The sequence below is a fragment of the Heterodontus francisci genome, chromosome 18 (assembly GCF_036365525.1).
Source record: "Heterodontus francisci isolate sHetFra1 chromosome 18, sHetFra1.hap1, whole genome shotgun sequence".
Classification (NCBI taxonomy): domain Eukaryota; kingdom Metazoa; phylum Chordata; class Chondrichthyes; order Heterodontiformes; family Heterodontidae; genus Heterodontus; species Heterodontus francisci.
The window spans coordinates 54,600,718-54,615,079 of record NC_090388.1 but is presented as its reverse complement, the minus strand read 5'-3'; the positions used below and the strand labels follow the sequence as shown (position 1 = coordinate 54,615,079).

The following is a 14,362-nucleotide window of genomic DNA, read 5'->3' as shown; positions in this document are numbered from 1 at the left end:
AGGAGCGGGAGTAGACCATTTGGTCCTTGAGCCTACTCCGCCATTCAATAAGGTCATGGCTGATCTTCAATCCCAACTTCACTTCCCTACCCTATCCCCATATCCCTTGATTTCCTTAGCATCCATCAATCTATTGATCTCAGCTTTGAATATACTCAATGACTGAGCATCCACAGCTCTCTGAGGTGGAGAATTCTAAATATTCACAACTCTCCAAGTGAAGTAATTTCTCCTTTTCTCAGCCCTAAATCGCTGACCTCTTACCCTCTACAGCCAGGGGAAACAGTCTTTCAGTGTTTACCCTGTCAAGCCCTCTCCGTCTTATATGTTTCAATGAGATCACCTCTCATTCTTCTAAATTCAGAGAATATAGGTCTATTTTATTCAGTCTCCCTCACAGTACAATCTGTCATCCCAGGAATCAATCTAGTGAACCTTTGCTGCATTGCCTCTAAGGCAAGTATATCCTTCCTTAGGAGTGGGGGGGGAGGGGGCGGGAAGAGGTGGTAACATAAACTATGTCAGTTCCTCAGAGTCAGACAGCACCGCCGGCTGGTACCTGCATGGCCCATGTGGGTTTCCTCATTGATATCATTACCAAACACCGCACAGGCCACGTAGGTAGCACTCCAGTGCTGTCTGCTCCCGGGGAATCGCCATCACATGTGCGGTGCCACTGGAAGAGATGCTACGCAAACTAATTTCTTACTTTTGTACTCTAAACCCCCTGTAATAAAAGCCAACATACCATTTGCCTTTCTAATTAACTGCTCTAACTGCATGTTATCTTTCTGTGTTTCTTGTTCAAGGACACCCAAATCCCTCTGAACACCGACAATTAATAGTCTCTCACCATTTAAAAAAATTCTATTTTTTTAATTCTTCCTACCAAAGTGAATAAATTCACATTTCCTCACATTACACTCCATCTGCCACCTTCTTGCCAATGCGCTTAACCTGTCCACATCCCTTTGCAGACTTTTTGGGCTGAATTTACCCATAGGCGTTGGGACCCTGACATTGTGACCATTTGCAGGTCTCGAGCCCCTACATTGCCTCAGCAAGCCCGCTGGAGCAACTTTACATGAAACGGCCTCCTAATTGGCCAACTCCGTGTTCGCTGTCCAATTAAGGATGGTGGGTGGGATTGCGACGTGGGAGGCCCAATGAGAGGGCCTGCAGCACTGAACGACCGGCAGCCCCACTGGGAGAGGTAGGTGTTGTTGAAGGAGGTAGGTGAGCATGATGAGGCCTCAAAATGGAAGTGCTCTCAGATGTCTGCTGAAAATATTTTAGAAGAAGACTCAGATATGTTCGGGCTATCAGTGTGGAGGGGGAGCCCCGCCACGGGAATGATTGTGGCTGCAGCTGCTTCAGCCTTGTGGCTCCATCATTGGGTGTTTGAGAGGAGGCTCTGATGGCCCTCTGACCTGCCGCCGGAAGGTCAGTTCCATGCAGTTTACGGGCTCCAGTCTCAGTGGGGGCATGTCTGATGCTGGGAAAGTTCTGTCAGCATGTGAAAATGGCCCATGATTGGGGCCTTAATTAGAGCGATTGGATGCCCACCTCTGTGGAGCGAGCTGCCCATTCCCCTGGCAGCCTGCTCCTGGAAAAGTCACCCAGAGTCAGTCCTGATGGGGTTTGCCACTCCTTTCCCAGCCCCCTGCGTCCAAACCTGTCTCCACAGGCACGGGAAAATTCAGCTCTTTGTGTCGTCCTCATAACTTAGTTTCCCACCCAGCAAATGTGGATACATTACACTCTGTCTCTTCATCTAAGTCATTAAAATTGATAATAAATAGCTGAGGCTTCAGTGCTGATCCTTGCAGTACCCCACTCATAACAGCCTGTCAACCTGAAAATGACTTGTTTATTCCTACTCTTTGTTTTGTGTCCTTTAACCAAACCTCTATCCATGCTGACATATTAACCCCCAACCCCATGAGCCCTTATTTTGTTTAACAACCTTTTGTGGTACCTTATTAAATGCCTTTTGAAAATTTAAATATACTGTATTCAGTGGTTCCCTTGATATATCTTCCTAGTTCCATCCTCAAAAAGCTTAAGAGCTTTGTCAAACATGATTTCCCTTTCAATAAACCATGCTGGCTCTGTCTAATCATATTATGATTTTCTAAGCACTCTGTTACAACTTCCTTAATAATGAATTTCAGCATTTTCCCGATGACTAATCTAAGGTTAACTGGCCTGTAGTTTTCTGTTTTCTCTCTCTCCTTTCTTAAATAGTGAGGTTACATTTGCTACCTTCCAATCCACTGGGATTATTCCAGAATCTAGGGGTTGAATTTTACCAGCCCTTTGGAGATGGGCTGGGAGACAGAAGGTCTGGTAATATGGCAGGTGAGGGTGTTGGGAGGGGAGCCAAGGCATATTACCAGCAGTAGAAACCTCAGCATTGCGGCCGCCCATTGGGCGGCCAATTGAGCCACTTAAATGTCCAATTAAAGGCCACTTCCCACCATACTGGGAGGGCCTGCCACCGCAGGAGGTGACCAGGTAAACCTTGGAGACTTCAGCGGGTTCCCAGGAGGGTCCTCCTTTATGGCTGCTCCATGGCCCATAGTGGGGGCTCCTGGCAGCAATGGCCACCTCTGTGGCAATGGCAATGCTGCCTGTAGGTCATCACTACCCCACCTCCCAATCGCTGGGGCCTGCTTGCCTTGCCCCGGATGTTTGAAATTAGCTTACCTGGTCTTCGAGGGTGCCTCGCCATGGAGGCGCCCTTTCCTTCCTCTAGCAGCTTCAGCAGTGGCCACCGCTACTGGTGGTGCTCTAAGGCCACTGAGCTACCCACCCTCTGATTGGGCCGGCAGCTGTTGGGGGGTGGGCCACCATCCTCAATTAGACAGCCGCCCTGGCGGTGGCCTGTTAATTGGCTACCGCTGGTAATATGCCATCCCAGGGCCCCACTGCCCACTGGTGCATGGTCGGCTCCCACTTTCAGCCCCGGCGGCAGGACTTGATTGTCCCTGGCAAAAATCAGCCCTAGGGAACTCTGGAAGATTACAACCAGTGCATCCACTATCTGTGGAGCCACTGCTTTTAAAACCCTAGGATGTCGGCCATCAGGTCCAGGGGATTTGGCAGCTTTTAGCTCCATTAATTTCTCCAGTACTATTTCTTTACAAATATTAATTACTTTAAGTTCTTCACTCTCATTAATCCCTGTGTTCTCCACTATTTATGTTATTGACAGAAAGACAGATACAAAATATTTATTTAATGCCTCTGCCACTTCCTTATTCCCCATTATAATCTCTCCTGTGTCATCCTCGAAGGGGCCAATGTTTCATCATTACCTCATGCATATGAAAATTCTTTCACTTACCATTCACCACATTGTCCACATTCCACAGGCCACAGAAGTTGAATTCAACCAAAAATCTGCAACATTTAAGGAGACATTATTGTCCCTGAAAAGATGTCATACAAGCTTAATAAAAAAAATTAAGAACATAAGAAACAGACCATATGGCCCCTCAAGCCTGCTCCATCATTTAATATAATCCTGGCTGAAGTTCTGTTTCAACTCCACTTTCCTACTCGCTCCCCATTTACTTTGATTCCCAGAGAGACCAAAAAATCTGTCTATCTCAGCTGAGAATATATTTAGCAATGGACCATTCACGACCCTCTGGGGTAGAAAATTCCAAAGATTCACAACACTTTATTGAAGAAGTGTCTTCTTGGCTCAGTCCTAAATGATCGTCCCCTTATCCTGAGACAGTGCCCCTAGATTCCCCAGCCAGGGGGAACAACATCTCAGTGTCTACCCTTCAGAACCTTGGATGTTTCAATGAGATCACCTCTCATTCTTCTAAATTCCAGAGAGTATAGGCCCAATTTACTCAGCCTCTCATCCCAGGAACTAATCTAGTGAACCTTCTCTCTGCTGCCGCCAATGCAAGTATAACCTTCCTTAAATATGGAGACCAAAACTGCACACAGCATTCCAGGTGTGGTCTCACCAGAACCCTGTACAATTGTAGCAAGACATCTTTATTCTTGTACTCCAAAACTCTTGCTATAAAGGCCAACATGCCATTTGCCTTCCTAATTGATTGCTGTACCTGCATGCTAATTTTCTGTATTCCTTGTATGAGTACACCCAAATCCCTCTGCACATCAACATTTTGAAGTTTGATGCCTTTAAAAAGTATTCTGCTTCTCTATTCTTACTACCAAAATGAATAACCTCTCACACTTCATCACATTATACTCCATCTGCCACCTTGTTGCCCATTCACTTAACCTGTCTGTATCTGTATGGGGAATTATAGACCGGTTAGCTTAACCTCTGTAGTGGGGAAGATGCTTGAGTCTATTATCAAGGAAGAAATAGCAGGGCATCTCGATAGAAATTGTCCCGTTGGGCAGACGCAGCATGGGTTCATGAAGGGCAGGTCATGCTTGACAAATCTTTTGGAATTCTATGATGACATTACGAGCAAGGTGGACAATGGGGACCCAGTGGATGTGGTGTACCTAGATTTCCAAAAGGCCTTCGACAAGGTGCCGCACAAGAGGCTGCTGCATAAGATAAGGATGCATGGCGTTAGGGGTAAAGTATTAGCATGGATAGAGGATTGGTTGACTAACAGGAAGCAGAGAGTGGGGATAAATGAGTGCTATTCTGGGTGGCAATTAGTCACTAGTGGTGTGCCTCAGGCAACGGTGTTGGGACCGCAGTTATTTACAATTTATATAGATGATTTGGAGTTGGGGACCACGTGTAGGGTGTCAAAGTTTGCAGATGACACTAAGATGAGTGGCAGAGCAAAGTGTGCAGATGACTGTGAAACTTTGCAGAGGAACATAGATACATTGAGTGAGTGGGAAAAGGTCTGGCAGATGGAATACAATGTTAATAAATGTGAAGTCATTCATTTCGGTAGGAGTAACAGTAAAGAGGATTATTACTTGAATGGTAAAAAGTTGCAGCATGCTGCTATGCAGACGGACATAGGTGTCCTTGTGCATGAATCACAGAAGATTGGTCTGCAGGTACAGCAAGTAATTAGGAAGGCAAATGGAATTTTGTCCTTCACTGCTAAAGGGATTGAGTTTAAAAGCAGAGAGGTTATGTTGCAGCTGTATAAGGTACTGGCGAGGCCGCACCTGGAGTACTGTGTGCAGTTTTGGTCTCCTTACTTGAGAAAGGATGTACTGGCACTGGAGAGGGTGCAGAGGAGGTTCACTAGGTTGATTTCGGAGTTGAGGGGGTTGGCTAATGAGGAGAGACTGAGTAGATTGGGATTATATTCATTGGAGTTCAGAAGAATGAGGGGGGATCTTATAGAAACATATAAAATCATGAAGGGAATAGATAAGATACAAGTCGAGAGGATGTTTCCACTGGCAGGTGAAGCTAGGACAAGAGGGCATAGCCTCAAGATTAGAGGGAGCAGATTTAGAACTGAATTAAGAAGGAACTTCTTCACCCAGAGGGTTGTTAATCTATGGAATTCTTTGCCCAGTGAAGTAGTTGACGCTTCTTCAGTAAACGTCTTTAAAGCTAAGGTAGATATCTTGTTGAACAATAAAGGAATTAAGGGATACGGTGGGAGCGCGGGTAAGTGGATCTGAGTCCATGAAAAGATCAGCCATGATCTTATCGAATGGCGGAGCAGGCTCGAGGGGCCGGACGGCCTACTCCTGCTCCTAGTTCTTATGATCTTATGATCTTTGCAGCCTCTTAGTGTCCTCCTCACAACTTACATCCCCACCTAGCTTTGTCAGCAAACATAGATAGATTACTCTTGGTCTCTTCGTCTAAGTCTTAACACAGGTTGTAACTGGCTGAGAACCCAGCATTCATCCTTGTCACACTCCACTTGTTACAGCCTGCTAACTTGTAAGTACCCCGTTTATCCCTACTCTCTGCTTCCCCTTCATTAAACAATTTTCTATTCATGCTATCAAACACAATCAGGATACTACAATATTACTCAAGGGACAAATTCCATTGTGTTGCAACAAAAATCAATGTACTACAAGTATATGTTATCAGCTTGATGGAAATGGGATATACTCTTTTGGGCTCTTTCCTTTCCCAAACAATGACAATCTCCCAGTATTTGGTGCTAAAGAATATACTTGTCAGTTACAAGAGATCCATGCCCCAAAATTCTGTCATGTAGCACTTGTATTTTTGACGCTATGGGTTGTTTCTATTGCATTGTAGAGTTTATATTAGTCGCGTTGTAGGGCGTTCTAGGGAAAGTTTTAAACTCCGGTAAAGGTTAACTAACAACTCTTTATTATTTAGTTACTATATACACTCTCCACAAGCCACCTAAGCTAGCATCCGTCATGCTACTATACCTTCTTCTTCTCAAACCTATCTCATGTGACTGTTACGTCAACACTCATACAGGGGCAGGGATCACTCTCACTGTCTTCAGTATTACCCTTTAAATACTTATACTACATCTTCCCCCAAGTCTTCTTCCAACATTTTTCCAAACATATATACATTTATAACTTCTCTACTACTCTCTCTCCCCAAAAGTCTCTGACTTTACAGATTCAGTCTCATTGGAGGTTTGATAACTCTCCCCGATTTGGCTGTAATCTGTCTGGGGATGATCAGTAGTCTTACTAGGAAGTCTGGGTTGCTAACTTGGTTTTCGTTTCTACTGGTTATGGTATTTTGTTCGGTTTGGGTTTGTTCATCTTCACCTGGATCTTGTAGATGGATTACTGGCAGTTGCTTTTGCGGAATAGGAATGATATTCCTCCGATTCCTTTGTATGTTCCCTTCATTCATTCGTATAACATACAATCACTGATAGACCTAACGTTTGTGGATTACTGTACCGTCTCATTCCAGGTCACGCATCCAAACTTTTTGATCATTGTCTAATTTGGGTAAGCTTCTCACTCAAAATCTCCTTTTGTAATTCCTGGTTTATTTCCTTCTGTAGGAGTTTTCTCTTTCTTGAACTTTCTCATAGTCTTGAGTCTTCAATCCAGGCATTAATTGTTGAGGCAATACTAGAAGCTGTGTTCTTAACTTCCTTCCCATTAGTAATTCTGCTGGTGATAACAAGGAGTTGTTTACCTTTGCTTGCTTGATTTCAGCTACCTTTTCAATCAACTGCAGTTCCAAGCATGCATACCTGCTCAGTGAAGAAACATCTTGATTGTGTAGGACATATAAGGTCCCTACCAGTTGTCTGCCTTTATGCTGAAGAGTTGCTTGGAGTTTGCCTTTTACTTGCAGTTGTGTCCTGCCTGGACCATGCAACTGTATATCTGTCAGTTGCATGTAATGTCTCTGCACCCAAGGCTCTTGGTCAGACAATATCATGACAAGGGATCAATGAGGCTACTGATAAATTCAAAGAGGTACTCCAAGCCTTTGATAAATATTTTAACCTACACACCAATAAAATCTTTGGAAAAAAACAAATTTAATAAGTGGGCGCAGATGATTGGTGAATCCGTAAACTCCTATATTAATGACCTGTATAGATTGGCAGAAGGTTGCAAGCTGTGACAAGCTTAAAATTTGTGAGGTGTCCATTCACGTAGATGTCTGCTGTTCAGAAATCTTGGTCTGGATTATTAATTTCTCCCAAGAACTCTCCTGGTTCTTTCTCTTGTGGATATTGCTGTACTTGATTCACTGCTGTTTGTGTGAAGGTTTGATGCTTTGTACTTGTAAGAGAAGAAATTTTGCTGTGGCACATCTTCCCATCTTGTCCAATTTTTCCACACTTTAAACATTTAGCTTTACTTGCTGGGCACTGCTCTCATCCGTGGGTCTTGGTTCCACAATGTTGGCAAGGTTTTCCTATTACATGCCCCTTCTCATCTGTATGTTTTTTCTGTTCCTCAAAGTGTTTCCCTGGCTTTGGCTTAACCAGCTGGACGGGCATTGGAGTCCTTCTCATCCACGGCTTGTCTTCAGCTCGTGTAATGTCCATATTCTGTTTGCAAACTTCCACCTGTCTTACCATTTGAATGGCCTTTTCCAGTGTGAAGTCTTTCTTGGATTGCAGCAGGTCTGACAAGGATTCATCCGCTATGCCAATGACTATCCTGTCTCTGATTAGTTTTGCCTTTAAGCCCCCGTATTTGCAACCTTCTGCCAATCTATACAGGTCATTAATATAGGAGTTTACGGATTCACCAATCATCTGCGCCCACTTATTAAATTTGGTTTTTTTCAAAGATTTTATTGGTGTGTAGGTTAAAATATTTATCAAAGGCTTGGGGTACCTCTTCGAATTTATCAGTAGCCTCATTGATCCCTTGTTGGACAATTCCACCACCTGCAATCACTCCGACTGAATATAGGAGGGTGTTCACTTGTTCCACTTCAGATTTTGTACGGAGTTGTGAAGCAATTCTAAACCTTAGGAACCTTTTTCTCCACAATACCCAGTTTTGAATCTGATTGGGTCTCTCTTGACTTTGGAAACTCTCTGGCATTCCTAATTTTGGATCTATATTGCAGTATTTAATAGACTTTTTAGAGTGTTACCTTTTAAGAAACATTTTTCAGGGTAGCTTGCTTTAAAGGAGGTGTCACAGCTGTTCTTGAGTGTTCCCTGCTGTTTTAATTGGCTTTTTTACCATTTTCCCATTTGCTTGAGAAATTAATTTTGGTTTTTTTTGGGCTTGGTTGCCTTAATGGAGTGTCCCTGCTGTGTTCGGGGGTTTCCCACACTTTTTGGCAGTTTGCATGCTTTTCGGGGGTTTCCTGCTCTTCACCCCTGCATTCAGCCTGTTTGAAGGATTGGGTTTTTCCCGTTTTTCTTTCTCTTTGAGCATGATGCCTTAAGAAAATTACTTTAAGCTTCTCAAAGGGCTTTTAACTCACCCAATCACTGGATTCTATTTCCAGGCAACCACTCTTCTGTTCAGTGGTGCACTCTGTATTTCAGTGCTCTGACTGACCACAGCTGGGGAGCTCCACACAGCCTCTTCTGTAGCTAAGTAGTTTTCTTACTGTTCCGGGCCAGTATTTCTGTTTAAATTTCTCTGTTGTTCCCCAAGTGTTACTTCTTCAAGTAAGGAGATCTTCAAATTCTCCTGGTCGTTTTACCATTGCCACTATATTGCATTGTAAGGTTTATATTAGTAGCGTTATAGGGCATTCTAAAGAAAATCAGACTCTGTTAATGGTTAACCAACAACTCTATTATTTACAGTTATGATATACACTGTCCACAAGCTACCTAAGCTAGCATCCTTCGCGCTGCTATACCTTCTTCTCAAGCCTATCTCACGCAACTGATACATCATCACTCGTACAGTGGGAGGGGTGTCTCTCAATGTCTTCGGTATTAACCCTTTACATCCTTATACTACAGTTTTGGCTCCAAAATGGTGACTGCATTGTGTGTACACACTTCTGCTGCGAGCGATGCGGGATGGCATTATGGGGAGGTCACTAGCACAGGCGTTTGGAGCATGTATTGGAAGTATGCAAAGTAGGTAGATTGTTACATCATTCAGCACGTACCACTGATTTGACTCTAGTGGTGCCACTTTCAACCTGAATGCTCCAGTTACACTCTCTTTTAACCTCATAAAGCTGAACATGCTTTCAGCAGCAGGAAGGAAATTGCCACCAGCTCAATTTAAAGGAATCGTCCACTACTTTCAGGTCAGTTGCTGATTGATTTCCACTGGCTGGTGCTGACTTAGTAAAAATGTTTTGAGGTTTGTACTGTTATTTAAAGTTGCTAAAGTCTACAGGGAGTTCTGTGGCACATGGTGAAGGCATTGGTTCTGACTTCAAGCATTCTGCTCAGACCAGTTACTCCCAGTCATTAGTACTGTAGTTTCTAGCCTCCTTGGCCTGCAGCATTGCAGGGAGAATAAGCAAAGGCAACACAGAGGAGTGCAGTTGTTTGAAGAGGTAGGAGAAGGAGCAGGGGGAGGGCTCTCAGCAGGAGGCCATATTCACCCAGGATCTTCAGGGGGTAATTCGTCTACTTCAACCTCAGCGAGGAATAATCAGAATGCTGGAAGCTCAGCACTATCAGCAGTACCACTGGGAGCAGTGGCCACTGCTGGTACTACAGAAGGCCTGGGAACTATTCCCAGTGCCGGAGACCCAGACCAAAGATAAGTGAGGTGGGGTCACCAAGGCCAATCCAACAGGTCCTGGAGATCGGGAGAGGGAGGGTGTGGGTTGAGTGCAGGGTCAGTTGGGTTGAGAAAGGTGGGGCCCTCCGTGGGCCACAGATTGCTTGCCCCACAACCCCCCCCCCCCCCCCCCCCCACAGGCCAGCAGGAAGTCACCTTGTTTTACTGACAACTTCCCCGTGTGGCAGAGGCTGATAATTGGCCTCTTAAGGGCCTCAATTGGGCTCTGGGCGGGAAGGCCATCATCGGTCTATCCTGCCCCTGACTAAATTATGGTGCGACGGGAAGGTGATAGATCCTCCCCCGCACTCCCCATCTCCTGTCGCTATTATATGGGCCCTCCCACCTCCTAGCCCGTCTCCAGGGAGCCCATTAATTCCAACCATGTGTGCAATGTCTGCGCTTCACTGAAATCTGCCACCTGTTGCAGGCAAAACTGTAGCTTCAGAGCAGGGCAAGGACAGCATTGCCAGTGCCTGCAATTCTGACTGACGCCATGAACTTTTTTGTGTTGGGTTCCTTCAGGCTGGAGCTGGCAGCATCTCCAATGCCTCACAGTTTGCCAACCATTGTTCTATAAGGGATCACTGGCACTCTGTATGCAAAGAGAGGGGAATACATACCCCACTGTGCAGGGTAGTATTGACTGCACACAAGTCACTTTGTGGGTGCTGCATGTAAATTCAGAGATTCGTGAGTAATCGAACTGAATTTTCTAATTGAATTTTTTGATGAAGTAATAGAGAAGGTTGATGAAAGGAATGTAGTGGATGTTGTCTATATGGATTTAAGAGACCGCTTGATGAAGTACCATATAAAAGGTTGGTTAACAAAACTGAGGCTCATGGAATAGGAGGGTCAGCGTCCATTGGATAAAAAATTCAGCACAAGGACAGAAAACAGCAAGTCATGGTAAAGTTCCGATGAAGGGTCACTGACCCGAAACGTTAACTCTGCTTCTCTTTCCACAGATGCTGCCAGACCTGCTGAGTGGTTCCAGCATTTCTTGTTTTTATTTAAGTCATGGTAAATGGTTGTTTTTCAGACTGGAGGATGGTAGACAGTGGTGTTCCCCAAGGGTCAGTGCCAGGACCACTGCTTTTTTTGCTATATATAAATGATTTGATTCTTACAGTGTAGAATTTCAAAATTTGCCGATAATACCAAACTTGGAGGAGTGGCAAACATTGAAGATGTTATGAACCGCCTGCAACAGGTCAAAGATAGGCTTGTAGAAGGGGCAGACAAGTGGCAGATGGAATTTAATGCATGCAAGTGTGAGGTGATGCATTTTGGCAGAAGGGATAGGGTGAGGCAATATAAATTTAATGGCACAGTTCTACAGAGTGTGCAGGAACAGAGGGACGTGCGGTGCATGTACATCGATCTTTGAAGGTGGCAGGACATATTGAGAGAGTGGTTAGCAAAGCATATGGGATCTTGGGCTTCATTGAGGCAAAGAGTACAAAAGCAGGAAGTTATGTTGAACCTTTATAAAGCTCTGATTAAGCCCCAACTAGAGTATTGCATTCAGTGCTGACCATCTCACTTTAGGACAGATGTGAGGGTCCTTGAGAGGGTTTAGAGGAGATTTACCAGAATGGTTCCAGGGATGAGGGATTTTAGTTACAAGGTTAGGTTGGAAAAGCTGGGGTTGTTCTCTTTGGAGCAAATGAGATTGAGGGGAGATTTGATAGAGGTGTACAAGATTATGACAGGCATAGATAAGTTAGACAAGGAAAAACTGTTCCCATTAACTGATGGTTCAAAGATTAGGGGACACAGATTGAAAGTTTTGGGCAAGAGATGCAGGGGGAATGTGAGGAGGAACTTTTTTACGCAGCAAGTGGCAATGACCTGGAACTCGCTGTGCACAAGGATGGTGGAAGCAGAGACAATCAATTATTTCAAAGAGAAATTGGCTGGGCACTTGAAGGAATTAAACTTGCAGGGCTATGGGAATAGAGCGGGGGAGTGGGACTGACTGGATTGCTTCCTGGAGAGCCAGCATGGACTCGATGGGCTGAATGCACTCCTTCTGTGCCATAAATGATTCTATGATTCAATGTACCGCAACCACAATGAGGTCTATTCCCTAAATGTCCAGCTGTTGTGCGACCATAGTCAGCACATCATGCAGGTCAATGTCTGGTATCCTGGCAGCAGTCATGATGCCTTTATTCTGCACCAGTCCACTGTGCCATCAGCATTTCAGCCATCACGAGAAACCAGAGAGTGGCTACTGAGTGACAAGGGCTATTGGCTGACCATCTGGCTCATGACTCCGGTGCGTATAGTTGGGCAGTATGCATAGAACAAGAGCTATGCTGACACATAAGTACTCTCCAGAACAGGTGACACGATTCGTGGTGGTCTGCTGCATACTGTACAACCTCATCATCATGAGGGCATAGTATTGTAGCTGAGGAGGAGAAGGAAGGGAGGAGGCAACCAACACACCCCTTTCCTGGGATGTCCCTGATTGGCTCATACAATTGTGGTACCAGTGAACACAACCCCAATTCCACATTAACCAACAGTCCCACACTTACCTTCCCTCTTACTGCATCACAGCATCCTCTTGGCAACAATGTTCAAATAAAAGCTACCATAAAGCAAAGATTCCAAAGCAATTTTATCACTTAAAACATTCAATATTCCATACAAAAGTCAACACATCACCCTTGTGCTTTCCTTTCGTGCCTTTCTTCTGTGTGCCTTTGACTGTCCTAGTGTTCCTATGCAATACTATCCCTGTGGCTGCAGCATGGCTGGCATTGGAAGAGAAAGTAGATGGCCTTGCAGGATGAACTTGTGCAAATATGGTCCTGGAAGGTTGGCTTTGGACTGCACCACTTTGGCATGAGTGGCAGCAGTCTGGGCAACTGTCTCACAGGCAACAGCAAGAGCACTGATGGAGGACGAATGCTGTTATCCTGAGGGAAGACAGCAAGTTTATGCTCTGTGATGCCACCTCCACTTCCCTGAATGGGCACCTCAGCAATCCTAGCAATGTGTTGGAGGACAGATTGCTCGATTGCTGCAAACCTCTTTGCATAGTGGTATCTGCTTCAGTTGGTAGCACTCTGGCCTCTGAGTCACAAGGTTCCAGGCTCAAGTCCCGCTCCAGGGCTTGAACACAAAAAACAAGGCTAATGTTCCAGTGTAGTACTGAGGGAGTGCTGCACCATTGGAGATGCCATCTTTTGGATGTGGCATTAAACCGATACCCCATCAGCCTATTCGGGAGGATGTAAAAGATCCCATGGCACTATTTTCAAGAAAAGCACTGGTGTTATCCCTGGTGTCACGGCCAATATTTATTCCTTAATCAACATCACAAGAACAGATTATCTGGTCATTATCTGTTTGTGGAGTTGCTATGCGGAAATTGGCTGCCGTATTTCCTACATTGCAAAAATGACTGTGCTTCAAAAGTACTTTATTGGCTGTCAAGTGATTTGAGATATTGGGTGGCCATGAAAAGTGCTATATAAATGCAAGTCTTACTTTATCTGCAGAATTGCTAGGAATGCTGAGATGCCCATCCAGGGGAGTGGCAGTGGCGTCATAGAGCATGAACTTGCTGTCCTCCCTCAGGATCACGGTAGTCTGACTTTATGTGGCAGCAAGCTGAGCTTGCATGACTTTGTTCTGTGTTTCCACTGCAGCACTCAGGCATTAGGTGGCTTCAGCTTGTGCTGTAATTGAAGCTAAGACATTGGCCATCAGACGCTACATCATGGTTGCATCCACAACTATGATAACGGAGTTGGACACCACTTCCAACTCTGCATAAAGCCGTATGCAAGGTTGGTGCCTGAATCCTCTTTGCTGCAGAATGTGACTACAGGCTTTTTGGCAGGCCTGCCAATACACTAAGCATTTCTATGTGCACGCCTATCAGCTTTTTTCTGTATGTCATATCATCAAAGTCTTTCTCTGAGACTTCTGCAGCAGAACTCATGTGAAACCCTCTGGCAAGCTGGCACCTTTCTCCTGCCCTCGTTGCAGGCCAGTTATGCTCAGTGTCTCACCATGAGCAGATCCTGCCCTTAAGCTACCCTCCAAAGTATGCACAATGTCAATATCTGAGCTAGTGGCTGCGCATGTGAGAATGTGCGAGTGTTCCTTCAGCATTAGTCTCTTCTTCCTCATCCACTTCTTTTTCCTGCACCACTGCCTGACCAGGGTGCAGCGCTTGTGTATCTGAATGGAGAAAGGCACAAGAGTATGG

General features: G+C 45.0%; 1 protein-coding gene across 1 annotated transcript in view; it reads right to left on the bottom strand.

Moving 5' to 3' along the window:
• cacna2d4a (calcium channel, voltage-dependent, alpha 2/delta subunit 4a) overlaps positions 1–14,362 on the bottom strand; it is a 695,670-nt gene that overhangs the window by 111,480 nt on the left and 569,828 nt on the right. Inside the window, 1 exon segment of the mRNA XM_068051265.1 lies at positions 3,350–3,405. Coding sequence (XP_067907366.1) covers positions 3,350–3,405 — 56 coding nt within the window.